The 24,465-nt window shown below is 38.2% G+C and overlaps 1 protein-coding gene across 2 annotated transcripts in view; it reads right to left on the bottom strand.

The window, feature by feature from the left end:
- The window catches only part of Pcca (propionyl-CoA carboxylase subunit alpha), a 359,349-nt gene that overhangs the window by 191,867 nt on the left and 143,017 nt on the right, over positions 1 to 24,465 (bottom strand). For both annotated transcript variants that reach the window (XM_027938819.3, XM_071611620.1), the window contains exons 9-12: positions 17,078 to 17,156; positions 10,594 to 10,696; positions 6,641 to 6,735; positions 2,525 to 2,675 (exon numbers count right to left, since the gene is read on the bottom strand). In XM_027938819.3, coding sequence (XP_027794620.1) covers positions 2,525 to 2,675; positions 6,641 to 6,735; positions 10,594 to 10,696; positions 17,078 to 17,156 — 428 coding nt within the window. The remainder of the gene's footprint in view (positions 1 to 2,524; positions 2,676 to 6,640; positions 6,736 to 10,593; positions 10,697 to 17,077; positions 17,157 to 24,465) is intronic.

Below are 24,465 nucleotides of genomic sequence, written 5' to 3'. Positions count from 1 at the left end.
TCTAAATCCAAATAGACCAAGCCAGATGTGGTTGGTGAACCCATAGTCTCAGCTCCTTGGAAGGCTGAGGCAGGAGGATCAACTGAGCTTAGGAGTTCCTGGCCAGCCTGAGCAGCGTACTGAGATCCAGGATAGGTGGATGGATGGATCCACCATCCATGGATGGATGGATGGATGGACAGACAGACAGATTAAAAAACTAAATTCCACAAATATATCAGAGTTTACATTAACTTTCTATGGACCAAACTGTCCAGGCAGATACAAGACAAAGATTGTTGACTTGGCTAGGAAATCATACACTGCTTATAGGGACAAAGTAAAAATGTCTGGCTGACGAGGTCATGTAGAAGAGGATAAAATCAGATACAGAACACAAAAAGGCAACTACCAACAAAGAGGCAGAAAACCATTTGGGGCTCAGACCTCAGATTCCCTATTGTTGAGGGAAGGACAGGACCACTGAGGAAACCCACTTCAAGGACACAAGGTCACAGGGCTGATGAAGACAAGGCATGGAGGGAACCCAAAACACTCTTCCCTGCAACCACCAGCAGGCAACGAGCATAGTCACAAGAAATAGTCCACCTCTGGGGAAAGGGCCTGAGTATGCAGACACATTCTGAGAAGGACAGGCTCAGAGGAACTGTGAAAGACCCTCAGGCTCCCAGTGGCTTCTGAAGAACAATCATCTCAACAAAAGAAGACTCAAGGCAGACTTGGCTTCCTCTGGGAGCACCACAGCCAGCCCTCCCAGCCCCAGCCCAATAAGGTGTGGAAAGGCACAAGTGTGTTTTCCCCCAGTTCTATTGGCCAGCAGCCTGTAACCCCACCCAACCATCCCAGCCTCTGTGGACAAAGGTGTTTTATGAATGGCATGATGTACTGAATAGAATCCCATCAAAATTCACATCCATCAAGAATCTGTGCATGTGACCTATTTGTACACAGGTCTTAGCAAATATAATCAAGTTAAGATAAGGTCACGGAGTGGGGTGACTCCTAAATCCAATATGACTACTGTCCATACAGAAAGAGGGAACTTTGGGCACAGAGATGCTCAGGGAGAAGTCCAGAAGACAACTGTGCTGTGTTGCCACAAATCAAGGAAGGACAAGGAGTGTTAGCCACCACTAGAAGCTGGGAGAGGCAGGGGTCAGGTCCTTCTCAAGGCCCCAAGGAAGAAACCAATTCTTCTGGCACCCTGAGGCCGGGCTTTAGCCTCCTGAAATGCGAAAGAATGTGAAATGTGAAATTCCTGTTATGTAAGTCACACTTTATCATCATTTGTTATGGTAACCCTAGCAAACAAATGCAAACCCCATAAAACTGGAAGCAAACTAAAATTCTATAGAGATTGAATAGTTAGATAAATAGTGGTATTTTCTTCAAAGGAATACCATACAGGAGTCACATGAAACACCCTGGAAGAACCTCAAACACACAGTGTCAGAAGTCAAGCCCAAAACAATGTAGACGATTAAGCCCATTAATACAAACTGTAAAGAAAAGAAACAGGTAAGAACTAACCATGCTACTTGGGTATACAAAATTCGAAGGAAGAACTATATGGAAACATGAGAAAGTGCTGAGAATCCAGTCAGAAGAGGAGCTGACGCTAGAGAAGATGGAAGGGGAATAACTGAGAAAAAGAAGAAAACAGGAAGCTGGCTAAGAAGTGCTACAGAAGACACGGTGGAACACGCGCGGAGTTTTGCTTTGCTCAACATCGCATTATGTTCTGTGTGTGTATAGTTCAAATTGAATAAAACAACAAAAGAAAGGAGGAAGCCAGGAAAGCCACCTATTATAGCACTGGCAACTTCCTGAGATCCTGGCTAGAACTGACGGATGATGTCCACAGATGCAGGGGCGGCCACTGGTTTCTGATCCTCATAACAGGGACAGGCCTGGCTGGGCACTGTGACTATCATTCCTGAAAGTTTACTCTAGGTTCCCTTCCTTTTGAAGATTCTGGAAGCACTTACTCCCTTTCTATTTGCAATACCTAGCGTAGTGCCCCTGAACAGCATATGAACCCTGACAAACAAATTCATGCTGAAAAACTCAAGAAAAAAATCAAAGTGGAATTTCTACCCACCAAATACTATCAGTAACAAAGCAGAAGCCTAAACCCTGATGTTAGGTTCACAGGATTCTTACCTGTCCCTTCTTGGTAGACAGCACAAGCATAAAATCGAAATCTTTATTTAACAGTTTATGAAACTAATTTTTAACATATATTAAAAAAAAAAAAAAAAAGCCAGACATGGCAACACATGCCTGTAATCCCAGCGACTCAGGAGACTGAGGATCACAAGTTCAAGGCCAATCTCAGCAACACAGCAAGACCCATAGCAACTTAGTAAGAGACCATCTCAAAGTTAAAAAAAAAAAAAAAAAAAATTAAAAGGGCTAGGGACATAGTTCAGTGGGAAAGCACCCCAATTAAATCCCAGTACCACAATAATAAAAAAAAAGGGGGGGGGGGGGAAGTGGTGAGAGGAACAGAACCAGGTGTTACCTGCAGTCTCGTATTCATTTCTAGGAAGTAGAAGTTCTTCCTGGAGTCCACCAGGAACTCCACGGTTCCAGCTGAGGAGTACTTCACTGCTCTGGCAAGAGCCACAGCTTGTTCTCCCATGGCTCTTCGAGTCTCCGGATCCAGAAAAATGCTATGGATACAGAAAGCACTCTTGTGCATTTTGAACAAAAGTCAAATTATCTTGTTCTTAAATGTTACTCAGATATAGATCATCTCTATCAATTTGTGAGTTCACAATGTTCTATTCCTTGTATGTTTTATATTACTGCCTTATGTAAAACATGCTTAAACAAATCCATCTCAGACTTTTATAAAACATCTGAACTTTTCACATTATAACTTCAATCTATTTGTAAAATATACAACTACTTATTAGCAAAATTTAATAAACATACATTCAGAGTTGCTTCAAGCTAAATTAAGAGAAAATAATTTCTTAGAAATTGGTATAAAGTCAGTCCTCCTTACACATGGATTCCATGTTTGCAAGTTTGTCTACTTGACAAAATCATTTTGTAATCTCAGAATCAATATTTGTAATACCTTCATGGTAATTTATAAATACATAAGCACAGAGGGGAAAGCTTTGAGATGGTTACTATACTGAGGTTGGACAAGATGACACTCTGCCTCATTTTAGTGCCTACCTCCAAACAGTGTCCTCTTAGGCCTATTTCGTGTTCTGGGTTTTTTTTTTGTTTTGTTTTGTTTTTCATTTTTGTGCATTTTCTCTTTCTTCATTTGTTAGGGAGTGGGGCTGACTTCACTGTTTACCTGGCACCTGAATACTGTGCTTGAGAGCAGAGGCTGTGAAGGGCCTTACAGAGAAAACCCATTGTAAGATTGGCTCTGTGCAGGTGTGTCATGGTCTTTGGCCTGAATTGTGGGCTCACCATTAATAAAGTAATAACAAAGGCTGAATAATGTGCCCTTCAACAAAAACTTACAGGAAGTGAGATTATGAACAACTAGTTGCCTAAAATTGTTAGATACTGTGTGAAAATGTGATGGCCAGAGGCTTGCAGAGACCTACCCTGTATTTCCTTTAGGAATAATGTATCAGCTAATTCAGTGTTCATGACACTTTACAGAACATAGCTGCCACAGATAACAAGGGCCAACTAACATCTAATAAACCACAGCACCTTTGTTTCAAAATCACCTTCCAGCAAGCAAGTAAAGCTAAAATGTTCTTAACAAACCCTGAAGAAAAATGCCATCAGATAGCCTACATTTTCACATTGTGCTTTTATGCAATAAAGGCTTTGAGAACAAAACATTGACTCCTTTTCTATTAGTGGGTTAAAGTATTTTCAAATAAAATTTAGATGACATGTTATGAAATGTTATTATAAACTAGCATAATCCCTTTCGTCAATATGCCAAGATTAGTAAGAGTCGCTCTTGGCTTAACTGTGTTACGATGCCCTCTTCTCTACCAGGCCCAGGCCCATTCATTTTGTTTTGCTGTTTTTAATTTTAAAGCAAATTCCAAATTAGTTATCATTTCATCTACAAAAACACCCATATCCATTTCTATCTGTATTCCTTCATTCTTTTTATAACACAACCACATTTTGAAAAACTAAGCACTCTTTAACACTCTCTATATAATTAATATCCAATACTCAAATTTCAGTGATTAAGTCATAAATCTTTATACAGCTAAATTTATTTGAATTAGGATCCAAGTACAGTGCAGACATTGTGTTTGGTTGGTTTGGTATTTTAAGATTCTTTTAATCTACAATGCTCCTTCTCTTCCCTTTTTTCAGGTAAGGACCAGGTCATCTTCCTATCTCATTCCTTGATTTCTGGGTTTGGCTGCAGACAGCCCAGGTGTCCTTTTACACTAGCTTTGTATTTCCATTCCACAGAAACTGCTAGTTAGAACTCATGCCTGTAACAGACTGATTTGGATCATGGTGGGGGTGGGCAAGAATACTTCGCAAGTGGGAAATAAACTTTCTACTGTTTCCCTTTGGTGATGTCAGGATTATCAATGGGTTCAGGTGTTATGAATCTTACCTATTAAAAATATTGTTCTGCATTAACTTAATGAATATAGGAGTTGATGAATAACTAATGCAACAAAAGAAGAAAACCAATGGAAGATAATGTAATGGAGAATTTTAGTACAGTTAAGAACTCAATTTTTGCCCTGTCTGGTCTTATCCTTTCCCTTACCATAAATCCTAAGCAGTAAACCACAAAGATAATAGCCAGTTTAGCACTACCTTCAAAGCACAGTGGTAGATTCTTACTTTAGGATCTGAAAACTACCTAGGCCATTTATTTTAACATTTTACAATGCCCAGGTACATAGCAAGTCACTACTAACGATCAGTCCTAGCTTTTTATTTTGATTCCTACTGCTTGAAATTTCCCTCTTTTCTCTAAATTAATAGATGAGATGGTCATAGACAGAAGAAACAAACAAAAATCATGATTCAAGGTTCCCAGTCTATGAAGGATTTCTAACCCAGGTAAGACTTGAGTAAATTTAAAACAGAAAGTGGAAATGGAGATGACAAGGCAGGCAAAAAACCACGAAGTTGCAAAAGAACTGGATCTGAGCCCATCACTGTTCTGCCAGCGTCCTCTCCCCTGGGTCCCTACAGCTAGAATTTCAGCTGAGCACGTGGTCACGGAAGGAAAAAAGACATTTCCGAGTCTGCAGTTGGCTAGGTGCCTAACTGAAAGGTCAATATCAAGCAAAGAGGACTGCAGCTTCCAGGACCCTTCCTGGGGAAAGACCCAGGGAGGACATTCCTTGTCCTTTCTTCTTCCCCCCTTACGTCCTAGGCCATGTGACACAGGGCCCCATGCCACGTGGCTGCAGTGGGCCATTCTTCACAGTATGGTGGCAGGCTTTTAAGAGCATGCATCCGAAGACACAAGAAGTAGAAGCTGGGAATTTCCGGGTGCCTGGGCCAGAAAATGGGACCTGTATTCCACTGGTCAAGTGGAGACAACTCAGTCCCCTCCCCCATCACACCACGAGAAAAGTTCACAGGAGTTGGGAAACATTTCAAACTACTATACCATATATGATTTTTTCAAACTATTACAACTAAAAGATGGTTTAATTTTACCATTACCTTGGATAAAAACTCATTCACATTCACTCTTCATTGTATCAAGGTATGCTGGCTATGCTAATTAAAGCTAAAGTGGGATTTTTTTTTTTTTTTTTTTTTGGTGCCTGGTAATTAAAAAAAAAAAAAAAATCTATGTACATTCAATTGGGAATTTTTAAGAAGAAATATCAGAACACATGCATCAACCAACCTAACATCAACTTAGAAATAAGGCTTCAGGAAACCACCACACAAAACACATGAAAGGTAGCCTAGAGTTTACCCAAAGTGGCTCTGATAAATCAAGCAATGGTCAAGAACTAAGCCCCACAAGTCCTTTCATGGTAGGAAAAAACTGAGGATCCACGTATAAAACCATTAACAATACCCTTGTGCCGCAGTCTGGCTGGGCACAAAATCACGAGCCACTCAAGCAGGAACAAAGTTTATTTTTTGAAACTGCCGCCAATGTCCGGTACCGCCCGGGAAGATTTTTTCCATCCACGCGGCCTCCTCTCGGACCGCCGAGCGAGCTCCTCCCCCGGAACTCCCTCCTACTGTACTTCCCCAACCAATGGGAACTCTCCAGGAGTCCTGTAGCCGGCCTAGGTGAACAGCAGGAGTCCAATATCCATATGAATGCAAATCTTAACATAATCATATCATCTCAATGGCTAGCTGGCGTCACCTTTCAACCAAAAATGCCATGCATCATATACTTGGCTCTTAGCACCCTTGAAATTCCATGAAATACCAGCAGGTTCTACACTACCTAAAGTCAGCAGAAGTCAAAGCTGATTATCTACCCAAATTTCTCTTCTTATAAAAACACTTCTTCTTCAAATACTCCTCACTTTTTTGCAATATGGTACTGAAGAAGATCAAGTAACAAATTTTGAGTTATAAAAATAGGCATTATTAGAGTCTATGCTAACATTAAAGCAATTTGGGCTAGTAAAATGGAGAAGAAATCTAGAAGATATATGGAAGCAGGTTCATGGGGAGAGACTCTTACCTTGGTGCTTCCTCCACCACCTTCTGGTTTCTTCTCTGAACTGAGCACTCTCTTTCATTAAGCCACAAAGCATTTCCATGTTTATCACCTAAAACCTGAACAAAAAGCGTCACTTGTAGCTGGGCGCAGTGGCGCTTGCCTGTAATCCTAGCAGATCGGGAGGCTGAGGTAGGAGGATCTCAAGTTCAAAGCCAGCCTCAACAAAAGTGAGGCACTAAGCAACTCAGTGGGACCCTGTCTCTAAATAAAATATAAAATAGGGCTGAGGATGTGGTTCAGTGGTTAAGTGCCCCTGGGTTCAATCCCTGATACCAAAAAAAAAGAGCGTCATCGTCATTTGAAAACACATAGCCACACCCATGGATAATGAGTCCAGCTAACATCTTCCCCACCATACAACAGCTCCTGATTTTTAACATACATGCCTCTTGAAGCACTCTTTATAGAGAGTTATAAAGAAAACCTTTATATTTCAACAAAATTCAATGAAACATTTTTACCAAAAATATCTAAGGAAGCCAGGCATGGTGACGCATTCCTGTAATCATAGTGTGTGTGTGTGTGTGTGTGTATTTTTTTTTGAGGAAAAGATTCTCATGTTACATTTCACATAAGATATAAAAAGCATTAGAATCCACTGTGCCCTGTGAAGGACTCAAGTGTCGATGGAGGGGTCACACACTTTGGTTGCCTGTGGTGCTTAGGAGAGCCACCAGAGATATCTGTTTGTTGTTCACCTTATTCAACGTTTGTTCATCAGGAAGTGATACTTTGTGCATTTGCATGCAATATTTATATGTGGATATCTTTACTGTGATTTGTTTTTATTATAGGAAACTGGTGAAAAGATTACGACTTTTCACATTTGTAATAATTGGAAATAAGCTGGGGTTGTGAGGTAAAAGTGGAATTGTCTGGACAGCCATTTGTACATTCCTGAATGCATATTTTAGGTTCACAGAGGCATTAATTTTATTTCAATTATCAGACCTCCTGGGGCAAGTTATTTTGTTTCTTCATAAATTATAAACCATAGATAATATCATCTTAATATTTTATATGGCTTCTGAAATATCAAATTAAAAAATATTACAGTTGTAACAGGTATAGTAAGCTATAAAATGAATAGCTACTATATGACTGCAACATTAATTTTTAGGAATAAAGTGTATTTAAGACTCAATAATCATTCCAAGTAACGAAAGAAAACATTACAATAATAAAATGCCAAGAACTTGGCATTTTATTTCTAAGACTCAGAGGTAGAGCTAAAAATATTTTAAATCATTAAAATAACTCTAAATGTCCTTTTTTATTCTAGTTGACAAGGAAGTGAAAGTAGACTTAAAAAATAAAGCAATCCAAAATAACCAGTAGTTCTCAGGAATATTTCCAACTGCAAAATATTAGATTCATTTATAGTCTCCAGTTCATTTTTTAAAGTTTTGGGTATTTACCAACCATTGAACAAAAAGGATTTGAAGATGATTTTTTGGGAAACAATTAAATGAAAAGTGCTTATAAGAGAAGTTAATCCTTACAGGTACCCTGAGCTGTTTTAACTTTAAATATAGCCCTTTATAGATACACATGCACTGATTGTGGAAAAATCTCTAAGCTACTCTATTTCCTGATAAAAAGCTGCATGATAACAGAGAGCTCCCAGTAACCCGAGCCATTCGGTATCCCTGAGCTGGGCCTGGGGAATGCCTCTTTCCCTCCTTCAGAAATCACTGGACGTAATGTAAAAACACAGAGGTGACATTTGCATGCCAGGGCACAGCTTCAGTATTGCAGAAGATGCACTGTTGTTCACGTAAAGAACCACAGGCAATACACACACATATATGTCACAGTCTGGATGTGGGTGGACATTCAAGAAATAACAGTAGTGCATGCACATAGGAACAGAAACCAGGGGGCCTGGAAATGGGAAGAGAGACTTGCTTTTGCTGAATACCCTTTATCATGTGCACAAGTTATCTAATATAAATAATTAGATGAAAACGACATAAAAACAATTATTCAAAAACCTTCCAAGTATGGATGGGGGTTATAGCTCAGTGTAGAGCGCTTAGCTAGCATTTGTGAGGCACTGAGTTTGATCCTCTGCATCACATAAAAATAAATAAATAAAGTAAAGGTATTGTGTCCATCAACTACTAAAAATATATTAAAAAAAAAAAAAAACTTTTGAGTAGAGATCAGATATGGGAACCACTGTGTTGCCCATTTAAGCTACTGGGAGACATTTTCACCTATGTTTAAAAATATCTTGCAGATTATGGGCAATGGCTAATTAAAATACAATAAAATAAGCTAAAAGGCTGAAGCAGTTACTTAATTAGTTAACACAGACCAACAAACATTTATTTGAGTGCCATCAATGTGGTTGCTAGGAAGAGCAAAGAACTAAGACCTAGTTTGTGCCCTCAAGGACCCCATGGTCGATCAGCAAACTCAGGTATCTAAAGCCTGAATAACAAGTGGTATTCCAGCACAATGAATTTATTTCACTGCATTCTGAGGTAGGTTTTACTCAACAAAAAATAACCAAAAGACATAGATCTCAAAAATATGACATCATATGGGAAAAAAAGGAACAAACAATTATAAATTGTATGATTCCATTCAGAAGAAGCTTGTTTTTGTGATGGTGGAGAGGGAAGCCGGGGCCTCAGGTATGCTAAGCATGGGCTTTATCACTCAGCTCTATCCCTGCATCCTCAGCGATGCCTGAAGTTTACCTGTGGGGCTTAGAGGTAGAGTGCTTGCCAAGCATGGCAAGGCTCTGCACTTGACCCTCAGCACAGAAGAAAAAAAAAAGAAAGAAAGAAACCTCCTAATCTATGATGCTAGCTGTCAAAACAGCAGTCAGATATGTGCACTAGCCAAGGAGAGAGACCAACTGGGAAGTGGTGTGAAAGAATATATATATATATTTTTTGTCTGTTTCCTTCTTTTTATTTTTTTTAATATTTTTTTAAATTTTTGAATCTTTTGATTTAATAGAAATTTTCATATCTAGATCTTGTTGGTTATATATTTATACTATATAAAAATTTTATTGAGTTGTACAGTTAGGATTTATGGACTTCACTGTATACATATGATATCTCAATTAAGAAAATCTAAAACCAAAACCCAACAAACAAAAACAGATCTGGCTAGCCTGGGAAAGAAACAGCTGAGCTCCATGTTTCAGAACTACCACTGATGATATGCTTCCACATTTTTTCTACTCTAGAAAATTTGAAGATTTATAAGATTTTCTGCCCATAAATAGTATCTATGTAAAGTGATCACTGAGTTTTAAATTCAGTGGTTTCTAATTTAATATTCATACTTTATCAATTTAAGTGTGACCTGCCAATTCTTAGTCATAATGTGTAAAGTTAGCATGAAGGCTTTTCTGACTAATGAAAACTTCAGCAGAGTTCCTGTCTTCTATGTGTTCTTTTTGCTGACATCCACATCCACAACTTTAACAACTGGATTGAATCTTAATCCAAACAGAAGACGTGATTTGCTCATCTCCATGCAAGCAGCTCCCACCAGAACTCCTGCCACAGTGAAGCACAGACATTTGTTGAACTAAAATGATACAAAGTACAGATCAGGACTCCTTTCCTTTTAAAAATGGTCCAAGATGGCCCAATCTTGGAAGGGGACTGAATGATTCTGCAGGTGGAATACATTCAGTCTGGTAGACATCTTAGTACTGTTTCTTTTGGGAGGTGGGTTCTATATTGCTTCCATCCCAACCAACATCCTAGCACTTTGACCAGAATTATACAAGATTCCAAAAACAGGTGGTCAGTTTATTTTGGACTTATTCAAACATACCGAAACAATTCACAATCATTCTAAATGGAAGAAGGGATGTGTTTCCAATAACTTCAAATGATACTGTTTAAAAGACATAATTAGAAAGCACCTTAAAATGCACCAACCTGGATTTCTATATGACGAGGGTTATCAATAAATTTTTCTATTAGTAGTCGATCATCACCAAAGCTAGAAGCAGCTTCTTGAGATGAAAATCTAAACCCCTCCCTGTAAAAACAAACAAACAAACAAAAAAAAAAACAGAAGAGTAATCAGACTAACAAAACAAATACAACCTTCATTATAAAGAAAACAAAAAGAATTAAGTATTTATTTTGGCATATTTCAGAAGAAAGCAGAAAAAAACTTAATCAATATACAGATAATTAAATTAACTCTGCTTGAACTGGAACCCCTCCAATTACTAGCTCTATGATCTTCAGTGGGTTATTTAACTTAACTGATCATAAACTTTCTATTGACACCAGGCCTTATTTCACCAAATGTTAAGTAAGAGATTTTAATCAACTAAACCAAGCATTTAAAATTAATCTCATTTCTTCAACCTTAATCTATCTTCACTGCACTCACCACCGCCCCCCAATTAAAATGTACATCCACTTGTCTCAGAAGATAGAAAATGCAAACAGAACAAGAAAGGGCCTGGCAAACGGCACAACTACCCCAGAACCACAGCAAACATACCCAGGAGACCAGACATGCAGTATGAAGATTCTCAAGAACACTTCCTCGTATTCTAAATGCATACAATGTTCTCCATTATCTCCCATCCACCACACAGGCCCTTTTATTTTTTTAAATTGTTGAAAATCAATAATTAAAAGAAAAAGAATTTGTGAAAATAACATGAATTTAATTATTTTCCTCTATGTTGACCCCAAACTAAAATAATTTAAGTCATTATTATTAAAATATGCTTACTAAAATGCATATAAAATCAGCATATTTGGCCAGTCCATTAAAAACAAACTTACTAAAACTGATTGAGAATTGTATTGTATGCTCATTGATATATTCAGAATATAAAACTTAATTCCTTTTACTTTTAATAAACAGTTAAACATTTGTATTTAACATAAAACATTAAAACCAAGTTCTTTTAATCCTTTAATTTCCAAACAGTCCATCTGGTGATATTAAAAATAACTACCTGATGTATTTATTTTTGTGCATGAAACATATAACATTGCAGGTAAACAATGACTAGAAGACAAATTTCCAAATGTGGCAAAACTCTCTGCTCTCAGATAAAAGGCATTGAGTTTTCTTAGTCTTCGATTACATCTTTGATTTAGGGATATGGAGTTCAGATCTCAGGAGACTGCAAACTTCAAAGAAACCAGAAGTACAATGAATCATTGTTTTTAATACCACATAACCAACTTTTATTAGATGGGATATTATAATTCACAAAGAGAAAACACAGCGCTTTGCAATTTGTCTCTGCTATAATGATTGAGAAGTTTCATTTTGCTTTTAAACCAAGAATTCCAAGAGTAAAAAAAACCAAAGTCACCAAGGTCAGTATCAAGTTTGAAAGTATCACAGATAAATTTCAAACTGAAGGAAATTTGTATTAAGAATATCTTTGGGGCTGGAGGTGTAGCTCAGCAGTAGAACACATGCTTACCATGCATAAGGACCTAGGTTTGATCCCAGCACAAAAACAAAAACAAAAAATTTTTGTGGTATTCAATCATAACATTCTCCCAATAAGTAACTACTAGTCACCAAACTATGTAGGTCCTGGGATGACAAAAATAAAACAGAAAGCACCCTCAAAGAGCCTAAAGTCTAGTGGGGACATTCAAATGGGTGGGACAATCAATTATATTCATGTCATACATATCACCTAAATTTGGATAGGGAAAAGAAAGCCAGAGATAATTATGAAAATATCTAAGTCTGTGTTCAACACCTTCATTATTCTCTTCCCAATTTATTGTATAATATCAAACATTTTTATAAAAATCTTTCCAATGTCCTAACGATTCGACGACAAGTCATAGACACCTCTTAGGATAAAATATAAAAACAAATAATGGTCACTAAATTTTATACTGCTTCCAAAGAATACTAAAATGTTGTGGCTTACACACAAAGAAAGTTCTTCAAGAGTGGGAGAGAGGAAAAGAAAGAACGAATTAGTTGTGGCATAATATCCACAATGAGTTATTACAGAAGTTAAATACCAGGGTGTTCATTAGACCTTTCTCTCGTTTATTCTGGAATTTGGGGGTTTTCAAATGAACAAAGGACATAGAGCAACTTTTAAAAGCAAAGAGCATATAATGTATTATTAAAGCCAACAGAGCTACACTTTTGTTGATCTAAACAAAAGAGATGGCTTGTTTATCAAGTTGCACAGAGTCATATTTTTCAGTAGAAAATGATCTATATTTACAAACTATATAAATATAATTTGAATCAATGTGCCATTTACTTGCCAAGTAAGGGTTAAATTATTTAATAAAAGATGCCATATGAATGGCTATAATAACTTCTTTCGTGAAAACACTAAACTCTAAGTTAAAATTCAGGATCAACAACAGCACAAGTCCCACTGCCAGGAAACTGGGAAGAGCAATCCCTCCCATAAGACAGCCTGTTCCCTACAATAGCCTGGAGCAGGTCTGATAAGAAATCTGAGAACTAGGGGCTGGGGTGGTGGCTCAGCGGTAGAGTGCTCGCCTAGCATGCATGAAGCACTGGGTTCGATCCTCGGCACCACATAAAAACAAACTATTGTATCCACCTAAGAACTAAAGATACATAAATAAATGAATATTTTTTAAAAAAGAAATCTGAGAACTAAAGAGGAGCAATAAAAAATAAGTGTTGGGCTTTCAGGGAAATTGCTATATAATATCACGCAAAAGAGGAAAACAATGAGGAAAAAAAGTAATGTTCACTGAATATACACCTCTCACAAAACCTGTAAATGGTTTCCAGCATCTTTCTTATGCCATTCTTTCCTATGAAGAGGCTGTATGTAGCAACGGTCTTCCCAAGGATGACAATGACAGTGTCTCCCATCCAGGTGCTGTTCTAGAATCCCGCCACTCCAGGTGAAGAAGTGGAGTCACATTGGATTTGGTCAGAACCTAGTACTCCCTGGCAATCACCAGAAGGTGGTGGAGGGGAAACAGGGTGATTTCTAAGAATGGGCCATATATAATATGAAAAAATATACTCTACTTAAAAAAAAAAAAAAAAAGGTAATACAGCTTCCATCTGGATTTGAAACAACTGATCTTATAACTCCGGGTCACCTTGTAGAAGTCCCAAACCACCAGACTGTGAGGAAGATCAAGCCACTCATGGAAGGGTCCTGTGGTTCAAAGGGTTCTATTTAAAATTGTGAACAACAAACAGGAAAAAAATCTTTGAGACATTAAACCTGAACTTTGATAGATAAATGTCAAATAGGATGGACTGTGAGGTCAAATGGGACTAAGCAGCCTCCCTGCTTCTGCGTGCTTCTGTCCCCACACAATATCCAGTCAGCCCAACTCCACACACCCATAGTTAATTCATGCTCTATGAAAAGGTGCTAAGCCAGGCCGAGAGAGTTCCAGAGAGAGGCTAAAAACCAAAGCAATGCAGCATTCTTCAACTTGGAAGACTGAAGCCCTCACTTTGACCTTCATCTCTCAGCATGTCCCAAGAAATTTTCAAGTGAAACAAAGTTGTGTCATATACATTCAATTCATATAAATTCAACACTAAGACAAATAGAAAGTAGGGGAGAGTCCACGCGTCATCCATGAGCACTCTCACTCTGCCTCAGTCCCACAGCACTCCTGTCTCTACGTTCAAAATCACACTCTTTTTTGACACCGCCACCAATCACACCATTTTTCTTGCACAGATGATCACAGCAGCCTCCTAACTGGTTTCTCTGATTTCAAGATCATGATTCTGCCCCCCTCAAGTCCACCACCAAATAGCAACCAGAGTGGCCCTAGTAAGACCTCAGTCACAAAATCTCCACAAATGGTTAATCTGATAATACACCCAGAAGTTCATTGAATTCTTCTCTATCCTCTTTCAAATGTCGGGAATTTGAAGTTCCATGATGGTCTTTTCTACTCAAATCACTCCAGCAGCTTCGCATCTGACTGAGAGCCAGCAGATCTCCCCTGACCCCACAAAGGCACTCTGTGCTGCCTCCTTCTGCCTTCCCTCCCATGCCACCCGGTCTTGGTTCTCCTGCAAGAGGACGGCTGCGCTTGCCGTTCCCTTGCCTGGATCCTCACCTCCTGGCTCCAGTGCTGGCTCCTCAAGGACAGGCCTAGAGGTGGTCTGAGGGGAATTACCTCCAGGATTCCTCAAGTCTCCGCCCATTTTTATGTTTCTTATGCTATTCTCACCTTCCACAGTGATTTTGTTTGACTCCTACTACCACCTACAGAATTTCCCAACCTTGTTTATGCCATGGATCCCTTTCACAAGATGATACAGCACAGAAACATTTTGTCAAAATAAGGCTTAAAGTGTTATAAAACGCATGGGGTCACCAGGCATGATAGGACAGACCTGTTATCCCGGCTACTCAGTAAGATGACCTAGGCCCAGAAGTGCAGGGCCAGACTGGGCAAAACAGCAAGACCCTGTCTCTTTAAAAAAAAAAAAAAAGTAATAATTATAACAGCTTATAGCATGAGCAAGGCCCTGGGTTCTATCCCCAGCACTGCAAATAACAGCAAAAATAATATCAATTAATAATTTAAAAATTAAAAATACATAGGATTGCAGAGGAAACAAAATAATATTGAAATACAGATATTGAAAATTTTTACACATTTAGAATATAATACAAGTGGTTCCTTGTTAAATAATGAGCACCAACGATGGGTCTAATGATCAGCGTAACTTATCTGCAAAAACATAATGAGATAACACATGTGACTTTCTAGCAGTAAAAAGTTCTACAGATACTACTATTCCCCTGGCTTGTTACCCAGGAGGAAACATGCATCCCAGGCAGAGGCTGGTAAGAGAAATCTGTGGTTTTCATTCATCCACATACATGAACCTCCCCTTACCAAGAACCCCTGATCTAGTACATAAAATATGTGAAGGAATGGATTATTTTCTGATTTTATTCATTGCTATGTCCCTGAAGCCTTACTAAAACAGCACCTGTCAACAGCAGGCTCTCAACAAATATTGCATTTCTTCTTGTTGGGTTAGCAGAAGAGGGAAGAGGAGCATCTCTGTGATCTTGGTCATTTCCTGGTGCAGAGCCACTGTGAGAGTGAGGTTGGAATTTACAGACTGTCATCCTCACAAAACAAGCGAGCACGTCCTTGGTGTCAACCAAAGAAACAGTGGTGTTGTGAGTCAGTTGTCCTGTAGAGCTGACACTCCATAAGTCCCAGACACAGTGCCTTCCCATAAGGCCTTAAAGGAGAATGCAGAGTAGCCAGGAGATTTTCAAGGTAATTGCTCTCTTCAGAACCTCCTGTTTTTAGTAAGGTTTGGTCCCACTGTACTGGATGACTTTCACACTAATAAATCCAAATTCCTGTCTTTAGGAGCTTTATGAGGGAAGTGAATGGGGAAAGAAATGAGCAAAGGAGGAAATAGCACAATTAAGCATCTGAAAGGCCAGATGACTTCTGGGTGGAGAAAAGGCAGGAAAGACAACATAACAATAAAAAAAAAAAAAAAAAAAAATTGTGATTTCTCATCCCATCATCTCCCAAAATAACAACTCTCCTGCTGTCAATTCTGAAAATAAGGAAAATAAATATGAACAGAGTTCCTTAAACCTGTTTCTACTAGGCAGTTTCTTGAACTACTCCTTTCTAATCACTATAATGTCACCAATATGTTTGATTTTCAAAATTTTGTCTCTTGGAAGTTACTTTTGATTTCTGAAACTAGTAAAAAGAAAGTGACCTAAATTTACAACAAAGTGCATTGTATATAAAAGACATGCAGCAATTTCAAACTCAGAAAAGAATACGTTTCACACTATAAAATACCAAAATAGTTCACTACTTTTATGGACTAGCAAAGTAAAACAAGTACATAATGAGGTAAGACATAAATTCTTTTTATCATTGTTGTGTTTTTTTTTTTTGGGTGGGGGGGTTGTTTTTTTGGTTTGGTTTGGTTTGGTTTTGCAGTACTGGGTATGGAACGCAGGATTCTTGTGCATGCTGAGCAAGCACTCTACCACTGAGCTATACCCACAGCCCTGACATAAACACTCAATGAAATTATGTCTACTCTTAAATATATTTGGTTCAAATTTTCAGATTACCTTCCAAATTAGAGTCAAATGTTAGTAACTTCTGCCTAAAAAACAGAATAACTATAATTGTTTAAAAATATACTGTAAAAACAAAAAGTCCCTTGTTAATGTTTTAAAATACCCTTATAAAAGCCTCTCTATAATAGGATATTCATCTCAAAATATAAAAAATGAAGGCTTCTCCATAATTTCTATTTTTCCCCATTCAATAAGTGATTATTGTAATTACTCCATTATGCTGTTAGTATCTGTTTACTTGCCAGCTTAATAAAACTCTGGCAACTGCAATTTTCATCAAAAGTACATTTTGGACAGAGGCTCACCTGGTCTCCTCATCATTCCAAGCGACGCGCATGCCTTTCCCGCCACCGCCTGCTGAGGCCTTGATCATGACCGGGTAGCCTAGCCGCAGGGAGGAATTGGACAGAAGTTCAGACTTTGATCATCTGGATGTATGAACATGACAACTGACCACATGTTCAATAACGCAGAAGACAATAACTAATTTATTTAAAAGTTCCTTTCTTCAGAGTCGAAAAAATAACACCAGTGTGATGATCAAATATACATTTTTAAAATGAGAGTGTAACCATTTTAAAAGAAAAAAAAGGTTACTTGTATCAATAAACATAACATTTTCTCTGGTAATAAAATAAGAGCTAAACTAAATAATTTGACAGTGAATTCCAAAATCAGAAATAGATGAGTATTAACTAGCCAAAGATAAAAGAAGCAACTTATGTAAGACTAAGAAACACAAACACACAAATTCCCTTCATCTGTTTGCATGTTTAACAAATTGAATTCCCTTTTTTCAAAAGTTGTGATTACCAGGTACTATAAGTATTTTCATCTAAAAAGTCACAGGGAATGCCTACAGCTTTATCAGCAAAACCTGATGGAATACAGATTGCAGGATCTGTAATCTGTATACGGGGTAAAAATGGGAGTTCATAACCCACTTGAATCAAATATATGAAAAATGATATGTCAAGAGCTATGTGATGTTTTGAACAACTAATTAAAAAAAAAAAAAAAAACCTGATGGTATTGAGAAAAATCACACGTGGCTGCAGAAAAGATCTAAGCGAGAAGCACCACTCCACAGCATCATGAAGGTACAAAGTGAGGTCCAAAACTAAGGGCATCTCCAGCTAATGTTTATAAAAGAAAAGGAAATCATAAAATTGTTGTTAAAAGATTGAATATTTAGTTACGGTAAAGTTTTTGACAGCAAGAGTTACCCTGACAATACATTAAGAAAAGCTATAACATCCCCTTCTCTGGAGGTTTGCTGGAAACATTGTGGAAATGCTCATATGTATAAGACCATTTGTTTATGATCTTTCCCAAAGAAAGAAGCAGTCAGTGATCCCTTAAAGGACCCTCCCTGGCCTGTGATTCTGTAGCAGCATTAAACTCTAGCTAAAGGATCCTGAGGGAAAAGAAAGAAAGGCCAGAAGTCACAGACCTTTGACCCCTCCACCACAAAACATCACCTTAACTTCAGCTTAGTTAAAATGACACTTGCTTCCTGAATATTTTATAGTCAATTCAATTTAAAATGTTTTGTTTGTTGCTTATGTGGGATAGCATTTTTTAAAACGCTAAATTGGTGAGAAAAAGACAAATAACACATTGTTCTTGTATGAAGGGCCTTATAATTCAGGAAAAGAGGCAAAGCACCCAAATAACTTATCAGTGGGGACTCAAAGAGCAGAGGATCACAGGAAGGTGGAGAGAAAAGGGTAAGAAAAATACAACATAGGAAGTGTCATTTAAATGAGGCTCCAGAGGAGGAGAAAGATTGGAACATTTCAGACAAAATAGAGGTACTCATGAGATGAGTTTAAGAAGAGAGTGAAACACTCCTGTTGAGTACAGACTACCTTTGGGTTAGCATAAGAAAAAGTAGTAAATACACAGACTGGGCAGCATATGAAAGATTTCACCTGCTTTCATTCTTGAAGCTGCATGAAATCTTGCATGAGGTTTGATCCTGAGGGACAGTCAATGCTGTGGCCTCACAATGAAAGTCACATATAGGAATTAGTTTGCAATCAGTAAGGAACAATCAGCCTGCTTTTTAGGAGTAAAGTAATGCCGCCGCCTGCCCCCCCAACAATTCAAACCTTGTTGAACTTTTTGCCTACAAAATTCCATTTACAAAAATTTAAGGTCTTTTTTAGACAAATGGATCCATACCCCTCTAAAAATGTGTTATCAATTCACCACCACATATTATCTATCTCTGCAGAAGGAAACCACAAGAGATGGGATGTCTATGTCCCACGTGTCTACCATTTTCAGATCCCTCTAAGGATTAGGAAATATGGCATTTTTTTTTTTCATTCTAGTATTAATCTCATCTTAGTCATTTAAGATGGGACCTGGACCATGCAGTGATTTGTGAGTTTCAAAATCAGATGGTTTAAAAAAGGGGGTGCGGGGAGTCTAACTGGGAAAAGAAACCATAAAATTTGGCAATAAGAAATTATTCCATGTTCAGAAAAGGGGAGAAGTGATTAGAAAATAGGGCAAGACATAATAAGGCAATTTGGGCTCCCAAAAAGGAGACAATGAGGTATCAGGCCTGTGAACACATTAACCCAGGAGGCAGGACTCTCTGATCAAAGCCTAAGAAACCAGATATAACAGGGTCAGGAGGAAGAGGGGGAGAAACTGGCAGAGTGACAGTTAGTCTAACTTTTTGAGCTATCTTCGAAATTAATATAAAGGTAAACTTTTCTACTCAAGTTCTTATGCAAAATAACTCAATGAATGAAAGTGATTCTGGGATTACCTATTTCTGTGCTGTCACCATGCCATGAAGAAACAAGCCAACCACAACCAAAGAAGAATATTCCACACAGCTGATGTTAAATAATATCAAATAGCTCAGTCCCTCATCCCTACTCTCTTGCTGTCTCTCCACCACTCTAGGTAAGCCACAAGGTATAGGGATAGAGAAGAAGAAGGGAAAAAAGATTTAGTGAAAGTTAATTTTTCCCAGAAAAATCAGAAATGATCAACAAGTTGATGATTGCTGCTACCCTCCTACCTCAAATGGACATGAAATGCCAGCTAATCTTCTCCTGCATTCTCTTTTCCAATGGAGCCCTCGATCTTCTGTTTGGTTTTTGTCTACAATTCATTTATTTAATTTTATATTCTTCAACTGACATGTTTCCTTAGCACAACTACATACAATTCCTACAAGTTTTCAGAAGACACCTCAAAAATTGAGACTAAGAGTTAGTGTCATTCTGCCAGTTTCTCCCTCTCTTCCTCCTGACCCTGTTATATCTGGTTCTTAGGTTTTGACCAGGGAGTCCTGTCTCCTGGGTTAATGTGTTCAAATCTCCTGTTATGAAGATTACTTTTTAAATATTTATTATTTAGTTGTAGTTAGACACAATATCTTTATTTTGTTTATCTATTTTTATGTGGTGCTGAGGATTGAACCCAGGGCCTCGCAAGTGCTAGGCGAGCGCTCCACTGCTAAGCCACAACCCCAGCCCTGAAGATTACTTTTAAAAAATAAAAAGCAGAACTCAAGGCCCAGTGTTATTTGTTTTCTCACCTTTATGGTCCTCTCATGGTTACCTATTGCCACTGCCTTCCCTATACCCCAGACCCAGAGACAGATGCAACCTGCCTGCTGACATTCTGAATCCAACATAGAGGGGACCTCCATTCCTCACTTCCCTCCTACACAACAAGAGAAATGAACACTTCCAAAAATGAATGTATCAAATGCTACACTTGAATGTATCAAATGCTACACTTGAACAATGAATGTATCAAATGCTACACTTAAATGATTTCTATTCCTACTTTTCTGGATTCCACTTTCAAAGTGACGTTTGACTGTGGGACAAGACACCTTCTCTGCTTCTCTTGGCTCCCAACAAAAAGCATGGCATACTGTCCACCACAGAGCCAGCAGCCTTATTTCTACCTCTACCACCAGATTTTCATTCATTAGCTCAAAATGTTTACTGAATACATATGATTTGCCAAACATGGGTCTGGTTCTGGGGAATAGGAGGATGAACAATTCAGAAAGATTCCTGATCTCACACAGCCTACTACCCCTAGAAAATGCCACATGAATATGCATACACCTCATACAAATAGGCATCCACCCAAATACACATTACCACGCTCATATATACTTTTACATATATGTATACTATACACATGTGCGCGCAAACACACACACACACACACACACACACACACACAAACACAAATGTAAGAGTGGATAAGAGCTACCATAGAAACAACACACAGAAATGTGATTAGGGTAACTTTTCCTTGAAAAGGGTTCTCTGAGGGAACATTTAGACTGAACCTGAATGATAAATAGAGGCTAGCCCTCACAAAAATCAACAAAGAAGGAATATTCCTGACAAAAGGGCAAGTTACAAAGTGTCAGACAGGACAGGGAAGTAACCTGATAGAGTATTTATGATCATTTTGGCTGCATGCAATGAATGAATTGTGGGACCTGGGAGACTGATTAGGAAGCTTTTGCAGTAAGCATTCCAGGTGACAGACAGCTGTGATTCAGATTTGGCTAATCCAAGAGAGAAAGACAAGACTTGAAGTTTGTTTTAGAATCTGAGTCAGTGATAGTTTGGACATGGAAGATAAGCAAATGAAGGCAGACTCCAGGGACTTAGGCGCTTTCCTGTGTAGCTATAGATTCCGAGTCAAAAAGAAGAATCTTCTGTAGGACTGACAGTGTTTTGTTCACCTACGGAAGACACGATGATTTACTCTTCAAGCAAATGCCGCCTCACACACAGGGCATAACCTGGTAACTCGGAAGTTGATAAAACAACATCTTGAGGCCAGGCATGGTGGCACACACCTGAAATCCCAGTGGCTAGGGAGGTTGAGACAGGAGAATCATGAGTTCAAAGTCAGCCTCAGCAAAAAGCGAGGCGCTAAGCAACTCAGTGAGACCCTGTCTCTAAATGAAATACAAAATAGGGCTGGGGATGAGGCTCAGTGGTTAAGTGTCCCTGGGTTCAATCCCAAATACAAAAGAAAAAAGAAACAAAAAACTTGATCCAATATTCATAACTCACAGAATAAAGAATTTTATTTCAACTTTTTACCTACAGTCTCTTGAACTAAAATTTCATAGGAAATAATAACTAATGGAAAAGAAAAGCAAAAAGGAAGAGGAAATGATATTTTGGGAGAAAGGCCCTATTCCAAATTTAGTGATGCCCATCAGAAATCTCTAGTGGATCAAAGGGAAGGTGTGACTCTTGGTGGTGGAGGGGTGTCTTCTTTTGGAAACATTTGGGAAATCTAGAATTAATTGCAAGGCTTTTGTTTCCTAAAAGAAAGGTTCAAAGTAAAAAGAAAATAAAAGGTAGCCCGGGAGTAGGCGCTGTCCTCTCCATGGATAGGACAGGCCCCATCATGGGCCTTAAAGAAGAAATAAAGGGCCCCGAAGAAAAGGTCCATGACAGAGAGGAAGGACCCCCAGGTAAAGGCTGGGTATCGGATCAGGGAGTCAAGGGTGTGCACTGGGGTCCTCAGACTTCCTCAAGCTCAATTAATGTAAAGCAGTTCACTGAACTCGGGGGGTGTGTTTTTTTGCTTTTGGGGGGGGATATCGTTCATGACAGTGACATTTTTTGAAGAATCTAGTATGGTCATTTTACAAAATATTCCACAATCTGAATGTATTTGATAATTTACTCATTTAATTCAGATTAACAACAAAAAATTTCTAACAAGCAATTTTTACATTCTATATAACTGATATTCTATCTTGATTTTTGTATCACACAAGGAAAAAAAAAAGACTCCACTAGTCTCATTACCCATAAAGTTAGGTTTGAGTACTTAGGGTGGTGTATATTAAATTCCCTCACAGAAAACATGCCATTTTCCTTCTGTAACCAGCAAACCGTCACTGGACTGACACTTCGAAACCATGAATATCTTATATGCAAACAATATCTCACCCACTGGTAATAATGAATATTAATGATTTTTACTTTAATCAATTTCTACATTATTCACTGACAAATGAGCTTTTTAAAAATGAAGACAAAGATCTTTGCCTGTCTTCATTGTTGCTTCTCCACTGACTAAAACAGGGCTTAGCCAATAATGTGCAAAATCATAGTTACTACATGAATGTTCTAGCTAACCATTTAAATAGCTCCACATCATTTATTTTTACTGCTGTAATATATTTTACCTCATGAATATGTTATAGCATTATCCTATGAAGGCTCGGATGTTATCCACTTGTTTTTACACATAGAATGCTCCCATGAATATCTGTGTACTTGCTGTCTAGAACCCTGCCTAAGTGCTTGGAATACAGTTCTGGGAGTACAGCTATTGGATGGTGTGCAACTCTTATAGATTCCTTAAGAAATCAAACTTATTCACTTTTCTTTGTAATTACGATCATAATTGTACAAACTAACCATCCCTTGCTAGGACTCCTACCATGGCCTCCTATTAGAACTCCCTACCACTGCCTCTGCCACACTCGAGGTCAGTGAAACTTTTAAGCCATATAGGAAACCGTACCTCCTGCCAGACATTGTGATGAGCTTACATAAGACTAAGAAAAAACCACAGAGGTACATTGAAGTACACATCATGAACCCCAAGGACAGGTATGTGTGGAAGTAGAGAGAGGTAGCTTTCATACACCAGAAAGGACTATTCTAGACATGTTAAAAGACTTTAAACAGGCCGGAGGGCTGGGGTTGTGACTCAGTGGCAGAGCACTTGCCTAGTATGTGCGCAGCATTGAGTTCAAACCTTAGCACCATATAAAAGTGAACAGATAAAATAAAGGCATTCTTTCCATCTACAACTATAAAAAAATTAAAAAAAAAAAAACAGGCCTGAAAGATATTAGCCTGCACATCAATTAATTTACCTGACAAATAAAATCAACTTCAATAACTTTTAGATAAATATTTTAAAAATCCGAATACACAGTATTCACAATGTCCACAATTCAATAAAAATTAAGAGACTGTGTGATGAAGAGGCAAAATGGGATCCATGAGAAAGAAAATAGGCAACAGAAACAAACTCAAATGAAGATCCTTAAAACATCCGTCACAAATACTACAGACAGAGTACACTAACCCAAAATGATTGGGGACAGAAGTATTTCAGATTTCAGAGTTTTTCCAATTTTAGAATATTTACATAGAATTACTAATAGAGTATCCTGAATCCAAAAACCTGAAATCTGAACCTCAAAAAATTTTAGGCATTGAAAATTCCAAAAAAGGAACAAGGCAAGGATTTACCTTCTTAGCATTCCAGTCAAGAAAAGGAAATAAAGAATAAAAAGATTATGGCCAGCTGCACTCCTGTAATCCCAGCAGCTCAGGAGGCTAAGCCACAAGAATCATGAGTTCAAAGCCAGCCTCAGGAACAGCAAGGTACTAAGCAAGTCAGTGAGACCTTGTCTCTAAATTTAAAAATTGAGCTGGGGATATGGCTCAGTGGTCAAGTGTTCCAGAGTTCAATCCCTGGTACCAAAAAGAAGGGGGGAAAAAAAAAAGAATAAAGAGATTGGGAAGAAGAAATAAAACTGCCTGCTGTGACAGATAATATGACTGACTACAAAGAAAATCTATTTAAAAATCCAAACAGACACTAGTATGGCAATTTGTAAATCAATGGATGTGTAACTGATGTGATT

Source organism: Marmota flaviventris, chromosome 4 (genome assembly GCF_047511675.1).
Source record: "Marmota flaviventris isolate mMarFla1 chromosome 4, mMarFla1.hap1, whole genome shotgun sequence".
In the NCBI taxonomy this organism is placed as follows: Eukaryota; Metazoa; Chordata; class Mammalia; order Rodentia; family Sciuridae; genus Marmota; species Marmota flaviventris.
This window is presented reverse-complemented; position numbering and strand designations above follow the sequence as displayed.